General features: G+C 36.1%; 1 protein-coding gene across 1 annotated transcript; it reads right to left on the bottom strand.

The window, feature by feature from the left end:
- Positions 1–2,423: 2,423 nt before the first annotated feature.
- Positions 2,424–24,797, bottom strand: LOC132294380 (ubiquitin-like domain-containing CTD phosphatase). Its single transcript, XM_059792212.1, has 6 exons — positions 24,450–24,797; positions 5,995–6,139; positions 3,724–3,838; positions 3,578–3,641; positions 3,280–3,445; positions 2,424–2,897 (listed from the first exon to the last, which is right to left on the bottom strand). Exons 1-6 carry the CDS (start codon positions 24,713–24,715, stop codon positions 2,652–2,654), a joined length of 1,002 nt encoding a protein of 333 aa, XP_059648195.1. The 5' UTR covers positions 24,716–24,797; the 3' UTR covers positions 2,424–2,651.
- Positions 24,798–26,097: the final 1,300 nt, after the last annotated feature.

A 26,097-nucleotide genomic window follows, 5' to 3' on the forward strand; every position in this document is an offset into this window, starting at 1 on the left:
CTAAACGTGAAGTATTTAGACCAGTAGTCCAGACACCTGAGGGTGTTAATCCTGTTGGGTACAAATGGATGTTTGTACGAAAGCGTAATGAGAAAAATGAAATCGTAAGATACAAAACCCGACTGGTAACTCAAGGTTTCTCACAGAGACCTGGTATTGATTATGAGGAAACATACTCCCCTGTGATTGATGCACCCACATTTAGATTCATAATACATTTGGCAGTAACAGAAAGATTGCATATGCATATAATGGACGTGGTTACAGCATATTTATATGGATCACCAGATAGTAATATTTATATGAAAATCTCAGAAGGATTTAAAATGCCTGAAACAAAACCACGTAATATGTACTCGATAAAATTACAACGATCCTTATATGGATTGAAGCAATCAGGACGAATGTGGTACAATCGCCTTAGCGATTAGTTACTCAAAGAAGGGTATATAAACAATCATATTTGTCCATGCATTTTTATTAACAAATCAGAATATGGTTTTGTTATTGTTGCAGTATATGTTGATGATCTGAATCTTGTGGGAACATCGGACAAGATCGAAAAGACGACCACTTATTTAAAGAAAGAATTCGAAATGAAAGATCTCGGAAAGATAAAATTCTGTCTTGGGCTGCAAATTGAACATTTTTCGAGCAGTATTCTCATCCATCAATCAACATATACAGAAAATATTCTGAAATGTTTTCATATGGATAAAACCTATCCATTGAGCTCTCCAATGGTTGTCCGATCACTTCACATCAAGAAAGATCAATTTCGTCCTCGAGAGGATGATGAAGAACTCATTGGTCCTAAAGTGCCCTATCTCAGTGCAATTGGTGCTCTTTTATATCTTGCAAATTGCACAAGACTTGATATAATTTTTCCAGTCAATTTATTAGCACGGTACAGTTCTGCACCAACTTGCAGACATTGGAATGGAATCAAACACATATTGCGATATCTTCGTGGCACAACTGATATGGGATTGTTTTATTCAAAAGCATCAAGTTCTCAATTAGTTGGATATGCAGATGCCGGCTATCTCTCTGACCCACATAAAGTTTATTCACAAACAGGATATGTGTTTACCTGTGGCAGCACTGCTATATCATGGCGATCTATGAAACAAACAATGATTGCAACTTCTTCAAATCATTCTGAGATACTTACAATTCATGAGGCAAGTGGGGAATGCATTTGGTTAAAATCAATGATCCAACATATTCGAACAACATGTGGTCTCTCATCAAGAAAAAAAGCCCAACAGTATTATATGAAGATAATGCGGCATGCATTGCACAGATGAAAGAAGGGTATATTAAAAGTGACAAGACCAAACACATCTCACCAAAATTCTTTTTTGCACATGAACTCCAGAAAAAGGGTGATATTGATATTCAGAAGATATGTTCATATGAAAATTTAGCAGATCTATTCACTAAAACGCTTCCAACTACAACATTCAAGAAACTGGTGTACAATATTGGAATACGTCGACTAAAGGATCTTCAGAGTTAAACTAATGAGGGGGAGCAATTGATCAAAGAGGTATTGGCATGCTGTACTATTTTTCCTTCGTCCAGGTTTTCTTCCACTTGGTTTTTCCTGGCAAGGTTTTAATGAGGCAGTTTTAATCTATGCAATACCATTTCAGATACACAAGATTACTGTACTCTTTTCCCTTTGCTAAGGTTTTGTCCCACTAGGTTTTTCTTAGCAAGGTTTTAACAAGGTATATTCTTAGTGTAGTTTTGTAAACCCCAAGGGCGAGTGTTATGTATATATCTATCAATGTGTGGAGTCCTAAAAAATGATAACATTTTAAAGCTTACCTGGGAAGACATTTTTGGTGGCGTATAGAGAAAGTTCACTTCTTTCCTTACACTGAAAGCTTTCCTATAGCTTAAAAGGGAAGCCAAATCTGAGCCTATATAAGGCAATGTACATGTACTACTTTATATATACCAGACTTGAAAAAGTTTGTTTCTCTCTCTCTGTTTCGTTCTCTCTCTTTGAACTGTTGAGTTCATCTCTCAAATAAATATTTCTATATATATACACATATTTATTACAATAACTGCCAATTACATGATAACTCCTGTGATGGCATTGATTGATTTCTCATAGGTCATCTTCTCGTATTTGTTAAGAGTGGTTACTCCTTCTAAATGTCAATCCCACAAAATATATTTCAAATTTATTCTATCCTCTTCCTTTCTCTCTAATACTCCGTGATGCTTAATTTTATGACACAATTTCTCTGTAATGATTATTGTTATCGACACCTTGAACTTGGAATTGGAAGAAGTTATCCAGGGCGTCTCTCGGTGCAGCCACACATAACATATGGCTAAAGAAAATTGTCAAAGGATCCACCATTGATAACTTTGGGATAAAAACATCTATATTTTCAACAAAAGACTTCAAATTCTGCTGCAAATAAATAGAGTAATGCAAATTTTCAATACAAATTTGTCATACACATCTGAAAAGATTTTGTGAATATTACAGAGTTTGTTGTGAGCCTCGAAAAAAAAGCTACCATTCCATGGATCTGCACTGTAATTATACCAATAACATACAATGATTATCTTAGAAGTTTACGTAAGCAGCAACCTCTTAACAATTTCTGAACTGCCACGAAAACTCATGCATGCCTGCGCCTCTTAAAAGTGTCCTCATTGTATGATTCCCAGTTCTTATGATCAAGGTGGCTGATATCATCAAGTTCAGCAATTGCAAGCAGGTAGTGGGTGAGCTTCACAAGCTCCTGATCCTTGTCTCGATTTGAATGGGCCTGCTTGAACGGCTTTATCGCCAAACCATTCTGTGGATTCATCACAAAGTTTCTCCGTAGATCATCAAACATTATAGTGTTTCTGGAATTATAGAACTGCAAGCATATCAAGAGAGAGCAGGTTCTCAGTTGAGGAATGAAATTGAATGCCGAAAGAAAATTGCAATTTTGCCCTTATTGTCGAATTCGAAATTGTCATGTTTTGTATTTCAAAGCTATTGGTAGAGGGTGATGTTGCGTAAACTCATTAGGGTTTAGAAAGACGAAACGATTCAGCTTTTCACTATCATTACAAAGATGACCTTATTTTCATTTTATTTGTAATGACATATTTTACTTAAACAAGTCTTTGTGTCTTTAAAGGTTAGATAATATATATATATATATATAAAATGCTTCACCTTCCACATTTTGTCTAAAGAACCCTTTAGCAGACTAAATTAATAAGCAAACATAGGAAGATAAAGTATAACTCAACCTCCGGAAATTGAGCCCATATTAAGCCGAGAGGCTTGCAGTCAAAGGTTCCTCGAGAATCTGATTGAACTGTAATCATTGCTAAATGGTCTAGGAGAGCTGTAATTTTGTAGTTAGGATTGTCGAGTACCCCAAGCTCTCCCATTTTCAATTCAACCCACTTCATGCTGCACAAATAAAATAGATGCATTGTAGGAATAGAGTTCCACACAAACGAGAAAGTGTCCCTGCTAATTTCTAAGATTATAACAAGAAAACCTTCACTATTAGAACTTTCTGAAAGAGAAATGAAATCAAACCTGGTTGCAGACCAGATAATAATATCATATTCTGAATAAACGGCTGTGAGAAACTCATGAAGATCTGCACCAAATAATATGTAATTTAAGTGTTGGCAGAACAAGGAGACAAACAAATCTAACATTTCCCACAACAAAATACTTACAAGGCCGCATAAGTTCAAGTGGGTTCTCCGCTGTGGAGCGGTGATCAAATAGGGTATAATCAATATCTAAAACAAGCAGCTTCTTTCCATTACGGCATGGATTCCGAAGTTCAATCTACAATTGGACACCCCACAAAAGGAAAATAATCACCAAATCATGCACATGGAATCTGAGAATTACACCCAGACTAACATAAATGTCTCAATTTTTGCTTATATGTTAATTCCACTTGAAGTAATATCACGTTTGTTTTTTTTTTTTTTTTTTTGATAAGTAAAGTAATATCACGTTGTTTATTAACTTTACAGTTTACAAAATGCATGCAGGACTGTCACAATCATGGTAGGGCACTCTATCAAAGGAATCAAGGACTGATACATAGCAAGCAGATAATTAGGGGATATAGGAACTGCCTTGTGTTAATCATAATCTCTAAAGCACGGACACTCCAGAAGGGTGTGCCATGTCCATTGGCTGGATATGTGTCCGACACTCGTGACATTGTGTGTAAAACTTGTTTTGGTTGGACATGCCAGGACATTGGTTGGACATGACGTGGACACATGAGAGGTATGTCTAGGACACGATTGGGACACAGCGAGGTATTTTTTTGGAATAGTTCTTTTCAAAATACGAAGTTCCCAATTTAATTTTAAAACATGTTATGCGCCAATACAAAGACAACATAATTTTATGACTATAAAGAAATTAGTCATATGGAAAGCCAAATTTGTTCACTCACATACAGAAAAAAAAATTTAAAAAAAAAATGGAAAGAAACTATATACTCCGTATATAAATGAAATTTTGCTATTTGTCCCTATTCTTTATCTTTTGAATTTATTTATTTTTTCATAATATTATGAGTCCTTTACACAAATAATAAAGTAACTGAGATTTTTTTAAAAGGATCGCATCTGATTTTTCAAATTAGTGATTTCATTCATGGTTTGTGGATAAAATGAGTAAAGATCATTTTATATATATAATAATATAATATATTATTATTTTATCACCGTATTTTATCATCCATGTTCCTTTTTTTTCCGTGTCTGTATCCGAGCATTATATCATAATTAATAGGGAAGCTGAATGGAAGAGTTTAAAAGCCTTGACAACAGTAACAAAGAAATTTTTATGCTGTGGATTATTAGAGAGGTAAAAGCACATACCAGAAAGGAAAAAAAAGAGACATATCAGAAAAGCAGTTATGCCTGTCCAAGGAATATAACCATGAAGCTATTTTTTTTTTCTTCATAATGGGTGAACCATGAAGCTATTTCCTTCCTACAATTTTTAAAGGTTATCACAAAAAATTTTAAAATTATTTGAACTTTATATATTTTTTATAATGGGGATTATTAGAGAGAGAGAGAGAGAGCTCCCAACTGTTCGCTTCTGTTTTGCCTCAGCTTCCAGAAAAGTCACTTAGACAGCAAATTATGCAACAAAAGCACTTAATGACTAGATTTTTTGTAACTTTTATTCATGTGGTGCAATCCATACATAAGCAGGCCAGTGTCATGCCTAATAAAGTAGACGACAATAACCAAACTCAACTTTTTTACTCACACAATTATAATATAGTACGTACAAGATTATAAATGAATAGTATCAATTGGTCAGATGATACTCTTATTCTTTTACTACAAATACAGGGCAGGATGGTTTAGACACATGCATTGGAGATTTAGCGACGCTCCGGTAAAGCGAGGAAGACTGGTTGTAATAGAAGTTAAGAGAAGGAGAGGGCGTCTAAAAATAACATGGATGAGGTAATTAAAAATGACTTTATTTAAAAAGTTAAAATAGTAGGGGAAATGACATGCAATAGGAAAAATTGGAAAGAGAGAATTGTGGCCAACCCCATTCATATGGGATTAAAGAAAGGATGATGAATGTGCAGACACAACACAACAGAAGTATAAGATGCATGACTGACAACATGGAAGCTTCTCATGAACAAAAGTTAATGAAAGGCTAACTCTGGCCAAGATCTACTACTCCTCATCAGAAGTTTATACAATTACATGGAAAAAAAACACACACAGGGAGGGAGAGAGACGCACATGTGCGGACACAAAACAACAAAAGCAGAAGTATAAGATGTGTGACAACATGGAAGCTTCTTATGAACAAAAGTTACCTAATGACATATTCTGGCCAAGATCTATTCCTTCATAAGAAGTTTATACAATTATGTGAAAGTCTAAATTTTGTATCCTGACAATTCATTTCAATGTTTTCATATAAAAAATGGCATAACTGACCTTGCATCGATCAATTCTTTTTCTCAATTTTTGCTTATTGACCTCTTTATCTTTAATGTCAACAGCTTCAGCTTGCCCCAATTCAAAATCATCGATGATCTCTGGAGAGTCCACTTGGTCCACAATTATATCATCTTCAACGGTACTGAAAATTCATTTTGAATTTAAGATATATATATATCTTCAAAATAAGGCAGTCTAAAAGCAGGCAACATGTCACACATCAGCAACCAAAGAATTATTTGTGATACAAACTATTTCAATTAGTGTAGCAGCTTTATGGATGACACTCTAATGTCCATTTTTTTCTTTAATGTCAACAGCTGCAGCTTGCCCAAGTACAAAATCATCAATGATCTCTGGAGAGTCTAGTTGGTCCACAATTATATCACCTTCAATAGTACTGAAAATTCTTTTTAAATTTAAGATATATATATATATATATATATATATATATATAACTTCAAAATAAGGAATTCTAAAAGCAGACAACACGACACATGTCAGCAACCAATGAATTACTTTTGATACAAACAATTTCAATTAGTGTAGCAGCTTTATAGATGACACACTAATGACCAATTTTTTCTTTTTACACGTATATATAGAGGCAGACCTTGAAAAGAGAGAAAGCTGGAATGAGAATACTGACAAAGAAACATGACTAAATAATTTTCATTAAAAATAATAATAATACCACTATGTAAGTTAAAATTGCATGTGTTTTTCCTTTAGAACACCATATTATAAAGGGCTAGTAGATAAGGGCAAACCAAGCTTTAATACTAAGCAAGATACAAACAGGCCCATTATATTTGTACCTTTATTGATTATTAGTAAATTCATAATAGAATTATACTATTTACTTTTTATGTTTCATTCTACAATTAATTCAAATACTAGCAATTATCAAACACCTAGTTCCAACTTCTTATCATTAGAATAGTAATAATAATAAGAATACTAGCATCCACAACTGTAACATAACCACCCAATCGAACAAAAGCAGTAAACAAGAGAGAAAATAGAAGTAACCAATTTATCAAACACGTTGTACTCACATATATGTATGCATATAAAAAAATATATACATACAGAGAGAGAGAGATCGGACTGATCTGAAGATTTTTGGAGAAGATTTGAGGGGGAGTTGGGAGAGGAGTGAGCCATCAGCAAGTTTTGATCTAACTTTGGCGTAAACAAGTTTCTGGCATTTGGGCAGAACATTTGTAACTTCACATATTCGTCACTTCAATTCTTCGACGGTGTCATCACCCTGCCGCTCCACTTCACCGTCAACGTCACCTCCTCCTCTGTCACTGCCGCAGACAATGACAATGTACTGGCCATCTCTCAACACACACGCGCTCTGTGCAAGGAAGGTCCTTTGTAGATACAACTACTACATCGTTGTGTGTGGATCCTACCTTGGGCCTCAAACAATTAATGGTCCTAAATACAATGCACTAGTCCAGGAGGACCAGGAAACCAAGCCTAAGTTTCTTAAGGTAATATTTTTTTCAAAAAAAAAAAAAAAAAAAAAAGAAAGAAAAGAAAAGAAAGAGACATTGGTACAATACACTCCACTTTATTTATTTACTTATTATTATTTTTTTTTTTTGATAAGTAAAAATTATATAAAAAAATGCTCAGAAGGGGAGCTAAACCCATGCAAATACAAAAGACCACAAAGGCCTCAAGCCTTCAAAGAGGCTAAAAAATCAACTACTTCCTCCAAAGAACAATGATCTCTTCCTGAAACCCAACAAAAAAGAGTAGAAATAATCGAGAATTTAAGCACCGAAATCGACAAAGCCTTTCCTTCAAAGAATCTCCTATTCCTTTCAAGCCATAAACACCACCACACACAAAAGATTCCCGAGAATGGAAAGCATGGAAAGTGCCCATCACCTCTCCTTTAACCACTTCCCAACATTCAAGAAGAAATCTCATAGTAAAACCATTTGGACCTGGGGCCTTATCCCCATTGCAACTCTTCAAAGCAAACAGAACTTCCTCCTCAGAAAAAGGCAACTCCAAGCCCAAACACTCCTCCTCAGAAATGGAGTCAAACTGCAACCCTTCGAGCAAGGGTCTCCACTCAACAGACTCGTTGAACAAATTCTCAAAAAATTCTGAGAATCCTTTGCGAATCTCCTCCTCCTTACAAAAAATGACCCCCTCGACTCGAATCCTCCCTATATGATTGCCTCTTCTATGAGCATTAGCCAATCTGTGGATTTAATAGTAAAGTATTAAGAGGCTATTGCGCAGTGGTTGTGGGGTGTGAGAATAATTTGAACAAATTTGCTATTATTATTTATTATTATCATCTTTATTTTTTGAAAGGAAAAAAAAAAACCAAGTTTGATAGTTTTTTCAGGTGTGAATACTAATTTTCTTAAATAATTTTTTTAGACATGATAAGAAGATAAATGTAAATCAAATTTCAAATTAAAAAACAAGAAGAATTTTACAAAATTAAGGTTTGCAAGGATAAGCTAAGGTGGGCTTCGTTTTAGAATCAAAGTGCATCCAAAATATGTTGTAGCCTCGCAAATAATACATCACCAACTTTGTCCCTCTTGAACTATCATTCTCCTTCAACTTTAAAAAGTTAAGGAGATGTCATTAGATTACAACTATTGGTGATAAGATGTGAAGGTTTTATTCCCTGCAAATATGTTCCTTAATTGCAGATAACTGAAGTATCATCAGGTAAGTGGAGGAAAAAGTTCGGTTAAGAGGAAATGGCTTTGATAGTGACAAGTTTCAGATAAACAGGAAATGGACTAAATCAACAAGTAATTTGAGAAAGCAGCTGGGTGCTAAGACTTTCTTTTCTTTATATTTGGGGGTCCTCTTGCAATTCACAAAGATGGTTCGGTCCTCCAATTAGTTTCTATCAACTTCAAATGGTTCTTGAAGGTTGAGAGTTCAAATCTTCTTAGCACCACTACAATAATAATAATAATAATTATTATTATTACTTGATGCATGTAGAATAAGAGGACTGCATATGTCGGGTAGTGGACTATACATGGAGGGCCCAAAGAGGTCCATCATGGACATTGCCGACCCAAGCAGGGCCGCTGAGACTAGATGAACTATTTTCTAGATCCTTCTCTTTTTTAATTATTCAAGAAAAGTCAAAATTAATTACACCATGCTCATTTCATTTCTTCTTTATTTTTCTATTCAATTAGATTTAATGTGAGGAAAACAATGGTTTTGCTCCTTAGAGAGATCTCTAGCTTACCTTTTCCAAAAAAAATTCCAATCATTCATTCCAAATGTAGTAGCGAATAATTATATCCAATGTCAAATAAACTTTATCTTCAATTTGATATTCAACTAACCAATCAAATTTGGACATACATGTTCAAGCTTATTAAATTTAACCATTTGTATTTATATTCCATTAAAAGAAAATCTAATAAAATCATAGTAAATCTGGCAACAACTCAGATACTTAATGACCATAAAATAGAGCTAAAAACTAATTATTAATTACACGCTTGCTATTCTTCTACCAATATATATATATATGTATATATATATATATAGGAAGCTTTTTTTATTTTTCTTATAAAAAAAAATAGGTTTTGCCATCTTTTTGTCACATGTTTTGGCACTCAAAAAAAGGCTAATTACTGACTGACTAAGTGTTTGGTCTCATGACCACAGTTTTGTCCTAATGTTCTAATGGCAATTCCAGCGACTCAGTCACTGCACAGGATATAATTATGGTCACGGTTTTGTTGAGCTGCCAGAAGTACCAGACAAGCATCTCTCACTCTTTCTCTCTTTCTATATATACATATATCTATATCTCCTTGCCTCACCACTGTCACTTTTCCTCCTCCGCCAGTGACACCACTGCCACCACTATCAGCACCGCCACCACAACCCCACATTGCACCATACAATGATCCGCCACCGGATGAGGTGGAGGCAGAGGGGCTGGACGAAGGGGAGATTGAGGAGGAGGTGGGGATGAGGAAGAAGAAGGGGAGAACGAGGCTGACACGGGAGCAGAAGGAGCGGATGAGGGTGTTTGCGGACAAGTTGGGTTGGATAGCACAGAAGCATGATGAGGAAGAGATAAGAATGTTTTGTGCGGATATTGGGATCACACCATAGATATTCAAGAATTGGATCAACAACAACAGGCACAGGATGGAAAGTGGACAACCATCTTCGACTCCAAAGACCTAAGGCTGGCTTGGATGTGATTCTTAGAAAATGGTTGGGGAAGAAGAAAGTCCATATTAAGGTTGCTTTCGAGTTTGCTTTTTTTTTTTTTTTTTCCTAAGAAAAAATTAAATAATAATAATAATAAATCCTAAGTCTTTTGAGTTTTGAGTTTGCTTTACTTTCAATAAAAGCTTTAAATAAAAATATAATAAGTCTTTTGTGTTTTGATTATGTTGCAAGTCCTTTTTTTTTTTTTTTTTTTTAACATCTCGGCAAGAAACTCACACCCCCGCACACTTGCGAAGGTGCAGATCCCATCACTAACCCTATTTATCGTGGGTAAAAGGCACACCTAGGCATGCGCTGAGGCTCCTGCTCATACAAGTGCAACACCTGTGCCTGTTGTGTGCCCAGATGCACCTTTGATATGGAATATGAATGTGCTTTAATAGTTAATTAATTTTTCAATTGTGCGCCTCGCTTCACTCAAGCTGGCATCTCGCCTTGCGCCTAGGCTCCAAAGGACCTCTAGTGGCTTAGTGAGCCTTGGTCCTTTAATAACACAGCATATGTGTAATGTCCATAACGGATCGTAATGGAGCATAGCATTAACTTAGTAAAAAAACACGTCTTTGCATGCCAAAACTCAATTTCCCCACTTTTTTCAACTGCTGCTATCTTGTACACTATTCTAGGGCTCCAAAACTCGTATCAAAGGCCATTTCTACTAATCAGAAGTTAGTTCTACTGATTTGGCAGCCAATAAGATCCAAACGTTGCTTTTCAGATTTAAGCTGCAGATATATCATATCCAAGTTACTTTATATATATACATTAGTATTCATCTGCAGCAGTATGCTCACTTTTAATTGTGGCCTTAGGATTTAATTCTATGGCTAATTAAAAGAATAGCTAATTTAGAAAACTATCATTATTTTTATTTGTCATTAATTACAATGTAGGAGAAATGACTATAATGGACAGTTTCTTAAAAGGAAGAAAAAAATCAATTTTTCTTAATTGGATTAATCGTGAACTGCAAGTCTGCAACTGATAAAAAAGAAAGGTCCATAGACCCTTATGCAACTGTAAACCATGAACTTAAATCGAACAAGCACCATACAAAAAATCAACGAAGGCTTTAAATTGAATTTTTCCTCTATTAGTAACTGTAAGAATTGGTAAAACAGCCCATATTTTTTTTTTCCTTTTCTTGAGGTGGGTTCCTCCCCGTTTAATCTTTAAAGTGTGGATTTTTTAATAGCTTCAATCAGAGCTTGCTACAACAAATGAGAACCTTAAGCCTGTGGAAAAGAGAAAGCTGCTCTAGTGGAGAACCTCAGTACTACCTTAAGATGACAGTTATGCATAATAAACCAGATAAGGCTTGGATTCTAGACATTAGTGGGTAGACCAAGTAGATCAAGTACGTATATATTAAAAATAATTGCTATGGTTGATTCTAGACATACACTAAAAGGATTAATCGTCATATTTAACTTGATTCAAATTGTTGACAGAATACCTAAAAATTGATTCTTCTAGAAACAGAAGTAAGAATCAAGATTATTTTCTTTAGTATAAATCACTTTGAAGCACACATACATGCATCTATGAAATATTTTGGAAGTCCCAACTCAAGTATGGCTTGTTACTTTGTTTATACTTTCAGATAAATGTTTGTGATTTCTACTTTTTCAAAATACATGTAATTCATCTCGTAAAGGTAAACATAATTTACTTTTTTTCTGAATATATATTCTTTATTCCTGTCTATGATAACTAAGGAGAATTATTGAATCTTTTTACCTCTATTCAAGGATGAAGTTAAAATAATTCCATTATATTCGATAACAACGATGATTCTTTTTTTTTTTTTTTTCGTATCACCATGCATTATCAAAAACTGCCCATTACAGTCATTTCTCCTAAATTGAAATTAATGACAAATAAAAATAATGATAGTTTCCTAAATTAACTATTCTTTTTATTAGCCGTAGGATTAAATTCTAACGCCACAATTAAAAGTGAGCATACTGCACGCTGCTCACCAGGGAGCTGTTAAATCATGTGTTATTATTATTTTCAAATATTAAACATTTAGAGATTTTGAATTTCCAAATATAAATTATTGAGGAAAAAAAAAAAAACATTTTTTTCAAGATCTAGGTGTTGCTTTTCAGTTTTTGATTTTCAAGATCTTCAGAAGAAGTTGAAGATGAAGAAGACAATATAACAAGTTATTCCAAGAAGACCTTTACAGACAAAGTTGACAAACTTTTTTTTTCTTTTTTCTTTTCTAAGTTCTCGTGAACAAAATTGTTGAAGACTTAATGAAAGTTTTCCGTTGTTAAATCTTTTCCATTTGCCAACAAGCATTGTGATATTTCATTTGTTATGTTTTCTCACTTTACTTGAGCATGCTTGACTGCCATATAATGATATATATAAATTGAATGGCCCCTCTATAGAATATGAGATTGCAAATTGAGGTTTATATAAAATATAATGGAGCTATCCAAGTCCATAGAGCATCCAAGGATGCCTCAACTACAATTTTTCCCCCCAATCTGCTCTTATGTTGTTTAGACAAAACGTGACTTTGTCTTGTCAGCTACTACTTAGCAATATGTTTTTTTATGAGTAAATGTAGTCACAATGAGGCACTAGAAAATAACCAGATACCCACCAAACAAAAAGCACTAGGTAAGGAAAAATTGCATATTGTGTTTTCCCTCTAGTATTAGTCGATTATTAGTAGAACATAGTATAAAGGGCTAGTTGATTAGGGCAAACTGAACTTTAATAGTAGGAAACATATAAACAGGCCCATTCTATTTTTACTTTCATTGATTATCAGCAAATTCACAATCGAATTATACCATCGACTTTCTATGTTTTCATTCTATGATTAATTCAAACAACAACAATTATCAAACACGTAGTAATCATCCCAATTTCTTATAAGAGTATCCACAACTCTAACATAACCACCCAATCGAACAAAAGCAAGTAAAAACAAGAGAGAAAAATAGAAATACCCAATTTATCAAACACCTTGTACTCACATATATATGCATATATATAATCATATATGTTTAGATATAAATGTGTGTGTGTGTGTGTGTGTGTGTGTGTGTGTGTATATATATATATATATAGAGAGAGAGAGGACCCGATAATGGTCATTTTGTGGGAACATTTGAGGGGGAGTTGGGAGAGATGGAGGGAGTCATCGGCGAGTTTGGGTCAACTTTGACATGAAGAAGGTTCTGGCGTTTGGGCAGTACATTTATGACGTCACATATTCGTCGTTTCAATTCTCCAATGGTATTGTCACTGCACACTCTGATGGCGTATTCCTTGCCGCTCCACTTCACCGTCAGCGTCACCTCCTCCTCCGTCACCGCTAACGCCGACAACAGCGACTTACTGGCCATCTTTCTCTCAACACACACTCTCCGTGCAAGGAAGGTACTTTGTAGATACTACTACTACAACACTGTGTATGGATTGGATCCTACCTTGGGCCTCAAACAATTAATGGTCCTAAATAGTGGATGCACTAGTCCAGGATACCAAGCCCAAGTTTCTTATGAGATGTATGGGAGCACCGAATCGACAGCTTGAATTTGAAATTGGAACTTTGAACTAAATTTCTTTCAATCCCAAATCCAAAGCAACAATTATGTTCTCCCAAATGCAACATTAAGGTAACAATAATTTAAAAACAAAGAAAGAATGAATGAATGAGATATTGGTACATTACACTACAGTTTATTTATATTTAAATATAACACAATTGTGCTTTTAATGTGAAGTATTAAGAGGTCCTTTTGCAATGGTTGTGGAGTGTGAGAATAATTTTTAACAAACGTGCGTTTTTTATATAAAATAAATAAATAAAGTTTAAATTTTTGAGGTGTAAATATTAATTTTCTATAAAAATTAAATCATATTTAACTATATCTTAATATTTTTAAATAAGAAAATAAGATAAATATAAATCGATTTCCAAATTAAAAAACAAGAAAATTTTGATTTGGCCACTAAGAGTTTGTCACGGCCGGCTCAAACAAAGACCTTTGGGGCTATTAATTGTACACAGAGCTCTTGACCATTGTTTTTAGAAGTCAGGCTCCTTTATTCGATTTTTTATCAATTTTGAGGAGATACTTAATGGATAGTGTAATCAAAGGCCCAAGGCACACTAAGGAGCTAGAGGTCCTTTGGAGCCTAGGCGCAAGGTGAGGTGCACGCCTAAGTGAAGCAAGGCGCAAAAGTGAAAAATTAAATTACCATGAAAGCATATTCATATTCCATATTAAAGGCGCAAATGTTGTCAAGGGCGCACCTGGGCACACAATAAGTGCAAATGTTGCGCTTGTACGAGCTTGAAGCGTAGGCGCGTCTTTAACAACACTGCTAATGGAATACTCTCACCTCATATTTTGAAGGTGGAAAGCTCAAATTTTCTTAACACTACTATATATATATTTTTTATTTTTTATAATTGATAAATTATGGAGTGCTCTAAAAGATCCATCACTATTGTAGGTATCAAGTAGGGATAGCTACATGTCGTTTGAAAAGTCAAACTAACATGATAACATAACCATTTGAAAGGTCAAAGAGGGCCTACACTGCAAACTCCCGACATATCATCAAAGAAAACCCTAACACGTTAGGTCACCAAATCTCAAGCGCACAGCTCTCGATTTTAAAGAAAACCCTCACGTAATGCCGGGTCAACAAACCTCGAAGACACCACTCTCGGGACCACATAAAACCTTGATGTCACATCATGTCACTAAAGCCTCAAAAAACAATGTCCTTGAGTTCAAAGGAAACTACTAAGTCACAAATGAATGAGGCGAGCCACCCCGCAACCTCGAGTTGAAGTTGTTAAGCAAGGGCGACCTAGGAATTCTAACTTCTTATATTTTTTTAATTTTTTTTGGGGTGGGGTGGGGTGGGCGGGAGTGATATAGTTTTTTGAAAGGAAAAAATATTGTAATTTGTCGTATCTTTATCATTCCATAGCCTTATATTCTTAATATGAAAATGACCTAGGATGTTTATATACCAAGGTATTTCACAATCCATTAAGTTCATAAAAAGTAAATTTCAAGTATGAACGAAAATAGACAAAAAAAAAATGTAACTTTGTCGTAAATCTAGTGAGTAGTGACATAAGTTTGAACAAAATAAAACAAACATGATGATAAAAAAAGGTCATACTATCATTCAAAGCACAATGAGTCAATGATGCAAATACATATAAAACTTGTTAATCTTCAAAAAGATTAAATTAGGGGTAACTTAGGTTGGGTAACCCGAACCCAACCGACCCTAGCCCGATTTTTCACGGACTTGGGCAATCATTTTTACAATTAGGGTTAGGCTTGGGTTAAAAAATCTCAACCCAAATTTAATTAGGTTTGGGTTTGGATTGAAGTGCTAGAAACCCGAGCCAATCCGAAACCGAATTCTAATATTATTTTCATATATATTTTTACTTTTAAATAATTTTTTTTTTTTTTTTGATAAGTAAAGTGTATTAGAAAGCATTCAAAAGGGTAACACGTCCCAAGCTGTACAAAAAACAAAATCTATGAACTCAAAGAACTCAAGAGGTCCACAATGTCCTCAAGAGAAGAAAATTTTCTCCCCCAACCCCAACAAAAAAGGGTAAAAATAATAGAAAACTTCAGCACCCCAATGGAGGACTCCTTCCCATTAAAAGATTTTCTATTCCGCTCTTTCCAAAGGCTCCACCAAACGCAAAAAGGGGTCACCCTTCAGAAGTCTCTCGCCTGAGCCCCCACCCATTGGCCCCTCCAGATATCCAGTAATTCCCTATAAGTCCGAGGCATGACCCAATGAATACCAAATAAACCAAAAATGAGACTCCAACAGTCATGGGCCAAATGACAATGTAAAAGAAGGTAATCCACTGACTCCCCATTAAACTTACAAAGACAACACCGATTAACAATGATATGTCTTCTCTTCCTTAAGTTGTCCAAAGTCAGAATCTTACTCCAAGCTGCAGTCCACACAAAAAAGGCCACCCTAAGAGGCGCCAAAGAAAGCCACACCGTCTTCCACAAGAAGGTGGTACCATGAAAACCAGAGAGGCACACAAAAAAGGACCGAACGTGGAACATCCCCTGTGTAGAAGGCACCCAAATGAGGGAATCTACCCCAGTGCCTTCCACCTCCTGTCTATATAAGAGAGCCAACAAACCAGTGACATCATCCAACTCCCAATCCTGAAAAGATCGCCGGAATCGCACATCCCAAGACCACCTTCCGCTATTAAGGCAATAGCAGTTAGCAACCATAGCATATTTATCAACAGCAATCCTGAACAACCTTGGGAACAAAAGAGCCAAAGGCCTATCCTCGCACCAGGAGTCCTCCCAAAACGGGACATTCCTTCCATCCCGAACTCTGAATCTAATGTGTCTGGAAAAATCATCCCACCCCTTCCCAATCGCCCTCCACACCCCCACTCCACTAGCAGACCTGACTGGCCTAGCTGACCACCCCCCTCTCTCCTCTCCAAAGCGACACGAAACAACCCTTCTCCATAATCTATGTCTTTCACTGCCGAATCTCCAAAGCCACTTGCCAAGAAGAGCACTGTTGAAGGGGCAATCTCCTAATCCCAAGCCCTCCCAACTGAAAAGGGCTGCAAACCTACTCCCATCTGACAAGATGATATTTAAACTCCTCTCCGCGACCCCCCCAAAGGAAGTTTCATTGAAGCATCTCAAGTCTTCCAACAATAGAGGCTGGAGCCCGAAAAAGCAAAAGAAAGTACGTTGGGAGGCTTAACAAAGTACTTTTCACTAACGTAACTTTACCACCCTTTGAAAGATATTACTTTTAAATACATTATATATAATATTTAAACTATGATTACTTTTTTCCTTTTCAACTTCTTTTGTTAAATCTTAACTTATTGTATGTAAACATTTAGAAGAATTAATTTTCTAAAAATTTGCTTGCAATTTATTAAAAATCTACAAAACGTCTTTAAACTTTTTCTTGTTTAAGAGTAATTTATTCTAAAACTAATTCAAGATCATATTAAATTTTCGGTGTAAGGATTAGCCATATGAGTAACCCAAATTAACCCGAAGTTTTTACCCGGAATTTAAGCCCGAGTTTCAAGCCCGAATTTAAAAGTAGAAGGATGGGTTGGGCTTGGGTTGAGTAGTTAAGGCTGACGATAGGGTTAGGGTTGGGCTTGGGTTTAGCATTTCATATGGTGGGTTGGACTCAAGTTATACCTCAAACCCGCCCAACATGCCCAAGTTGCAGCCCTAGATTAAATTGAAGAGGCATTAAGAGACACTTGCTGATCAGTCCTAGTTCCTACAAGACAACGAAAATAGGAATGAAAGACCGATGCAAGAAGAGGGGGGAAAGAAGAGAAGAAAATTAAAAAGAAAAAATGAAAAGGAAAGAGGAAAAGAAGTGTGTGGGGGAGGGGGAAAATGGAATCTATTAGAGAGAGACAAGAATTTTTGCAAAGAATAAGAGGAAGAACGTAAAAAAAAAAAAAAAAAATGGATTAGAAAAAGAGCTAGGAAAAGAAAGATAAACTCGCAACTAGGGTTTCGGTGGACCACTGTAAAAGAAGAAGAAGAAGAGATATCATTGATTCAAGATCATATTAAATTTTTGGTGTGAAAATTAGCTATATGAGTAACTCAAATTCACCCCAATTTTTAACATGGAATCTAAGCCCGAGTTGCAAGCCCGAATTTAAAAGTAGAAGGATGGGTTGGGCTCGGGTTGAGTAGTTAGGGTTGAAGATAGGGTTGGGTTGGGCTTGGGTTTAACATTTTATATGGTGGGTTGGGCTTAAGTTATACCTCAAATCCGCCCAACCCGTCCGAGTTGCAGCCCTAGATATCAGTATAGTAAAGAACTTGATTTTTGCTATTAGCGTTGTTGATTGGGAAAAAAAATGAATAAAAAAAGAAAAGGGGACGACCAATATGAATTAAACATATGTGCGGATTGAAGAACAGAAAGGCAAGAGATCACAAATAATTATACACATTTGTAATTTTATTGAAAAAGTTGTGTTATGTGATGGGTAAAAGTCAAATTCTTTTTCTTTTTTTTCTGTTTTTTTTTTTGGGGGCGGGGGGGGGGGGGGGGGGGGGGGGAGGAGGGGGGGTTGAATTAATTTTAAAGAACTTATGTTGTGGTTGGTGTGCAGGAATAGAATGCCTATTCCAACCATTCATTTGTTTGGTTATGCAATTCAAAGTGGGAATGGCCATTCCATTGGAATGAAAATCTTTTCCACAATTGAACCTATGAATGGCCATTCCATTCCAAAGTAATTTTTTTTTTTAAATCATGTTCCCAAAAAACCCTCATGTTCTAAATCCAAAAACCACCACCACAAGCACCGCCGCCTTTCACCACCACCACCTCTATTGCCTTCAACCGCCGTCACTGCCGAAGCCACAACTGTTGTTGCCTTCAATCACCACATCCTTGCCGCCTCCACTGCCTTCCACCACCATTGACCGACTTCCACGATTGCCACCTCTTTCCATCATTACCACCTTCGACCACTACCACCTCTACTCCCTTCCACAACCGTCACTGCCACCACCACCGTCACCATTACCGCCGCCACTGCCGCTGCCGTCACCACCAGCGCTTTCCACCATCGCCACCTCCACTATCTTCCACGACCGCCACCTTCCATCACCACCACCTACATGATACCTTCCACCACTAACACACTGCCGCCACCTACACTGCCTTCCACCACAACCACCACCTCCACCGCCACTGACACTACCACCACCACCACCAACTTCCATCACCGCCACCACCGACTTCCACCACCGCCGACTTCCACCACCACCACCGTCATCGTTACTGCGACCACTGCCGCCGCATTCCACCTACATCACCGCTTTCCACCACTGACACCTCCACTGCCATCCACCACCTACACCACTGCCGCCTTTCACCACCACTACACCACTGTCGCCGCCACTGCCTTGCATCATCATCACCTATAGCATTGATGCCTTCTACCAACACCACTGCCGCCTTTCGTCACCACCACCTACACCACTATTGCCTTCCACCTCCACCACCATCGTCACCACCATTTCTTTCAAAAAATTTATAGAAGAATTTTATTTTCTTAATTTATTTTATTTGTCACTAAAAGAAGTATTTTGGAGAATTCAAATTAAAATTCATTCCATTCTAAATTTTAAATTGGTCCAACCAAACACTAGAATGGTAATTATCATTTCATTCCGACACATTTCACAGTTGAAACCAAACAATAGAATGAGAATGGCAATTCCATTCCATTCCATGCATGCATACCAAACGCAACATTAGTCCTAATTAGCAGTTTAGCACACCAGGCATATATACTAGCTTTGAAAAGTTCTGGGGGCCATGGCCCCCTTGGTCCCTTGAACAGTTCGCCCCTGTTGTTAAGTACCAAACGAGATAAAGGTAGGACCTTCTCACATACAGACGACTACTATGGGAGACACTTAAAAGGATTTTAGATTAGTGGATGAGAAGTCAGCAGATGCCCAATGCAAGTAGTTAGCCTAGCCAAAAGGATGGTGATCACTTGCTATGACAAAAACCCTTACAATCACCATTGATGCCCATTAATGTTTCAATTACCGTGACTATTGTCCAGCCAAATACATTTAATGCATGTGTTAGAAAACTTAGCACGCCACACCGCACTAAGGCATAGTGAAAGAAAGGAATTGACCCCTTAGGTGCTTAGAGGCATTCCTGTGACTCTAAGTACGAGGTGAAAACCAATGAGGTCGAGGACCACTGGGTATTACCTAACAAATCTAACCCTATAAATAAAAAATTGCATGAATCACGATGGCGGGCATTAAAGGGAGAGCAAATCTATGTACTAACACTCATAACCACAAAGAGCCAGTACAGAAACAAACATCCCTACTTTCACCATAAATCCCATTGGCTAGTCTACTTTTCCTCCTTCATCTAGATCATCTTTGTGGCCCTCGCACTTGTGTTTAATAGCTTCATTTATTATACCTCATTTGTTGCCCTAATAAAGAACCCTTGAAACCATTGTCGTTGGAAAAACAATAGATTTACACTCTTTGTTGCTTCTAATAGTTTAATGGGTCGTGAACGAAAAAAACCCCTATGGTATGCATATAGAGTGTATAACCCCTGTACGTTCTGAAAAATCCCTAACATTCAATTTTTGAGCAAACAAGGACCTGAATGCTGAATAGACTAAAGTGTGTCCCTCTATAACTGAATAAAGAAAAAAAAGGTCAAAAAAATATATATATTAAATGTGAAATGACTAAAGTGTCCTTCTTCTTTTTTTGTTGGGTCACGAGTAAAAATACCGCTATGGTATGTATATAGAGTGTATAACCCCTATACGTTTTAAAAAATCTCTAACATTCAATTTTGGAGCAAATAAAGACTTGACTGCTGAAAAGACTAAAGTGTCCCTCTATAATTGAATAAAAAGTAGGTAAAAAATAATAATTAAATGTGAAATGACTAAAGTGTCCCTCTTTTCTGTTCAATGTATATATATATATAATGGCATTATCGGAAGATATATGGATATTTTCAAAATTTTATATCATACTAAATTTTTAACAAAATAGTGAACTCAAGCCATTCTTTACTCATTTTTTCAAACTTAACGGAGTTATATACACAATATGAACAATAGGGGTGTTATTTGCCCAAAATGTAAACATTAGAGGTGTTTTTCTCACTTTGCCCTTTTTTTTTTTCTTTCTTCTTCTTCTTCTTATATATAAGGGCATTAGCGAAAGAGAAAAGGGTATTTTCGGGATTTTATACCTTAAAAATGTCATATGCATTGATTTGTAACGAAACAATGACCTCAAGCCCTTCTTTGATCATTTTTTCAAACTTAACGCACTTATATACCCAAAAAAGATGTTAGGGGTGATATTTGCCCAAAATTTAAACATTAGGGTGTTTTTCTCACTTTGCCCTAGTTTAATTCTCAAGGAGGCCAAGAAAGGATAAGACTGGATAAACTATTCACAATATATTTTTTCGCTTTTTTATTATTAAAGAAGATAAGTCAAAATTAATTACACCATATTCATTCCTTTACTTTTTTATTTCTTTCTATTCAATTAAATAATGGGATGAAAACACTGGTTTCTTTTTTTAGAGATATCTCTAGCACACCTTTCCCAACAAATTTCCATCATTCATTCCAAAGTAGTTGAGAATATTTATATCAAAAGTCAAATAAACTTTTGCTTCAATTGGATTTTCAAGTTTTAAACCAATCATATTTGGACATATATGTTAAATCTTATTAAATTTAAACCTTCGTATTTATTGTCCATTTTAACATAATTTAATAAAAACATAGTAATTCTGGCAACCACTCAGATGCTTAATGACCATATATAAAATATTGCTAAAAACTAATTATTAATTACAAGCTCATTTTAAAGAGATGGTTTTTTTTTTTGATAAGTAAAATATATTAGAAAAGCGTTCAAAAGGGTAAAATATATTTGTTCTCCTACTCCCCAAAATAATAATAATAAATAAATAAGATTTTTTTTTATTTTTCTTCTAGAAAAAATAAGTTGCTTGTATAGGTTTTGCCATCTTTTTGTCACATGTTTTGGCACTCAAAAACAGGCTAATTACTGACGGACTAAGTGATTAGTCTCATGACCACAATTTTGTCTTAATGTTCTAATGGCAATTCCAGCGACTCATTCACTGCACAGCATCTAATAATGGTCACGGTTTTGCTGATCTGCCAGAAGTACCAGATTAGCATCTCTCTCTCTCTCTCTCTCTCTCTCTCTCTCTCTCTCTATATATATATATATATATATATATAAAAATCATACACACACACACACACACACAAAAAACACCCTAAAATAACATACACACTCATGAATTTCTCCGTCTTTCGCATGGCAACCAACAATGGTACAGCTGGTAGGTCTGAGATTATTGTTAGGTACAGAGAGTGCCAACGAAACCACGCGGCACCGGTGATGCTCTACGCTGTCGACGGGTGCTGTAACTTCACACCAGCCGGGGAGGACGGAACTCCAGAGGCATTTCTCTGTGAGGCCTGCAGTTGCCACCGCAGCTTCCACAGGAAGGAAGAGTGGGAGCCGTCACCCGTCTACCACTACCCTCCCACCACGCGCTACCGCCTCACCACCACCGTCACTTTTCCTCCTCCGCCGCTGCCACCACTGCCACCACTATCAGCACCACTACCACAACCCTACATTGCACCATACAATGATCTGCCACCAGATGAAGTGGAGGCAGAGGGGCTGAACGGAGGGGAGATCATAGAGGAAGTGGGGACAAGGAAGAAGAAGGGGAGGACGAGGCTGACGCCGGAGCAGAAGGAACAGATGAGGGTGTTTGCGGACAAGTTGAGTTGGAGAGCACGGAAGCATGATGAGGAAGAGATAAGACTGTTTTGTGTGGATATTGGGATCACACCACAGGTATTCAAGAATTGGATCAACAACAACAGGCACAGGGTGGAAAGTGGACAACCATCTTCAACTCCAAATACCTAAGATTGGCTGGGATGTGATTCTTAGAAAATAGTTCAGGAAGAAGAAGGTGCATATTAAGGTTGCTTTACTTTCAATAAAAGCTTTAAATAAAAATATAAAAAGTCTTATGTGTTTTGATTATGTTGCAAGTCTTTTTGTATTCGGTATTATATGGTGGTCTGTCTTGGCATTTTTTCAGTTTGAATGTATCTGAGTTTTTTTTTTAAAAAAAGAAAAAAGAAAAAGAAAATCCTGGCAAGAAACTCACATTCCCACATAACTGTGAAGGTGCACATCCCAAACTCACACACCCACATACTTGTGAAGGTGCAGATCCCATCACTAACCCTATTTATCAGGGGTAAAAGACCACATATGTAATGTCCATCCTAATGAAGCATAGCATTAACTCAGTCAAAAACACATCTTTGCATGCCAAAACTCAATTTCCCCACTTTTTTCAACTGCTTCTATCTTCTACACTATTCTAGGGCTCCAAAACTCGTATCAAAGGCCATATCTACTAATCAGAAGTTAGTTCTACTGATTTGGAGGCCAATACAATCTAAGTGTTGCTTTTCAGATTTAAGCTGCAGATTTATCATATCTGACTTACTTTATATATTGGAACTTTAGATTTTTTTTCATTTACTTAGTGTAGCATGAATCTTGTGTTTTTTTTTTTTTTTTTAAATATTAAACATTTATTGATTTTACATTTCCAAATATAAAATTTTGCAATTTTGCATTTTTTAAAAGATCAAGTGTTGCTTTTCAGTTTCTCATTTTCAAGATCGTCAGAAGAAGTTGAATATGAAGAAGACAGTATAACGAGTTATTCCAAGAAGACCTTTACAGACACACCGTTAACTCTTTTTTCTTTTTCTAAGTTCTCATGAACAAAATTGTTGAAGATTTTATGAAATTTTTCCGTTGTTAAATCTTTGCCATTTGCCAACAAGCACTTTTTGATATTTCATTTGTTATGTTTGCTCAGTTTACTTGAGCATGCTTGACTGCCATATATATAAATTGAATGGCCCCTCTCTAGAATATGAAACTGCACATTTGAGTTTTATGTAATAGAGCATCCAAGGATGCCTCAACTGCATTTTTTTTCCCAATCTGCTCTTATGTTTTTTTAGCCTAAACGCGGCATTGTCTTATCAGCTACTACTTGGCAATACGAGAATTTTTTAAGAGTACATGTAGTCACGATGAGGCACTATAAAATAACCAGATACCCACCAAAAAAAGAAAAAGCACTAGGTAATAAAAAATTGCATATTGTGTTTCCCCTCTAGTTTTAGTCATTTATGATTAGAACAGCATAGTATAAAGGGCAAACGGTGCTTTAATATTAGGCAAGATATAAACAGGGCCATTCTATTTTTACATTCATTGATTATCAGTTTATTCACAATCAAATTATACCATCTACTTTCTATGTTTCATTCTATGATTAAGCATCCCAATTTCTCATAATAGCATCCACAACTGTAGCATAACCACCCAATCGAAGAAAAGCAAGTAAACAGGAGAGAAAAATAGAAGTAACCAATTTATCAAACACCTTGTGCTCACACACACACACATATATGTATATATAAACATATATAGAGAGATTGAGAGAGGACAAACCCGATCATGGTCATTTTGAGGGAAGATTTGAGGGGGAGTTGGGAGAGAAGGAGAGAGTCATCGGCGAGTTTTGATCCGACTTTGGGGTAGAGAAGCTTCTGGCGTTTGGGTAGTACATTTGTGACTTCGCATATTCGCCGCTTCAATTCTCCAACGGTATCATCACCGCACACTCTGACGGTGTATTCCTTGCCGCTCCACTTCACCGTCAGCGTCACCTCCTCCTCCGTCACCGCCGACGACAACAACGACGACGTACTGGCCATCTTTCTCTCAACACACCCTTTGTGCAAAAGGAAGGTACTTTGTAGATACTACTACTACAACGCTCTGTAATGGATTGGATCCGACCTTGGGCCTCAAACACTTAACGGTCCTAAATAGTAAATGTACTAGTCCAGGATACCAAGTCCAAGTCTCTTACAATAATTATTTAAAAAAACAAAGAGAGAAAGAAAGTGACATTGGTGCCCCTGCGGGTATGGCAGAGTTGGGTTGTAGGAATGACTTTGGGTGCCTGGGCGAACCATATTCAGTGTACCGAGTATGGGTTCAAATTGGATGGTAGGATCGATCTTGTGTGCCTAAATGAAACGTATTTAGTAAGTGTGAATTCTAATTCCTTCATTTGCACAAGTTCGTACTTTAAATCTCATGTCATAACCTATGAACTAGTGCGGGTTATTCAATACATTTGTACTTTTTATGTGAAGTGGTTCTTTTGCAATCGTCGTGGAGTGTGAAATTTAATTTAGAACAAATGTGTTTTTCTATTTTTTTGAAGAAAAAAAAAAAAGAAAAAGAAATAAAAATAGAGTTTGATATTTATTGAGGTTTGGATGTTTTAGATCATTGTCCAAGAGATGTACAGTTCGTGGAAATAAGAGAGTTTACGTGTCTTTACTTGCTTCTCTGTTTGGCATGCGCTTTGTTTTAGGTGTTTAGTTTTTTTTTTTTTTTTTTTTTTTTTGCTAAAATAGAAACAATGTTTTTGTTGTATGTGTTTTGACAAGAAAAAAAAAATCAAAAGCACTTATGAGAATGATGTTTTGCTATGAAAATGTCGGAAACAGAGATAAGGAAAAACAACTTTTATGGCTTTAGACCATGAACAGCTGTCAAAATAAGAAAAAATAATTTTTTAGTGTCTTAGTTTTAGGTCACTGTTCACGAAGTGTTTTAACACTATATAAAATAAAACAAAGTCACACCAAATATATTTTTATTGTCAAAATCAATACTGTAATAACTCAAAAACAAAAATAATAGAAACAAAACACATGAGAAACGGGAGCATCAACTGAATTTCCTCCCAAGAATAAGCTTTCAATGTGGCTATTAACTGCTATGGTACTTCGGTGGCAATCATGGCACTTACGATCAGTAACATTGTCATTTGAAGTTAAAAATTGATCACGTATTCTTTTTTAATCTCTCTAATTAACATATGCTATCAACTCTCTCTCTCTGTGTCTACATTAATTCTCCATGATTTTGCTACCTATCAACACACACACAGACACACTTAATATATTTTTAAGTGCGTTTTGGAATAAGTATTTTCTGAATAAATAAATGGTTGGAAGAGTCTCGTGATAATTTAATGATTGTTGTGACTGCGACCAGCTACAATGTCTTCCCAAGTACT

Source organism: Cornus florida, unplaced genomic scaffold (assembly GCF_030987335.1).
Source record: "Cornus florida cultivar Cherokee Brave unplaced genomic scaffold, ASM3098733v1 CherokeeBrave_3.0.0_Hap2_Chr02, whole genome shotgun sequence".
Taxonomy (NCBI): Eukaryota; Viridiplantae; Streptophyta; class Magnoliopsida; order Cornales; family Cornaceae; genus Cornus; species Cornus florida.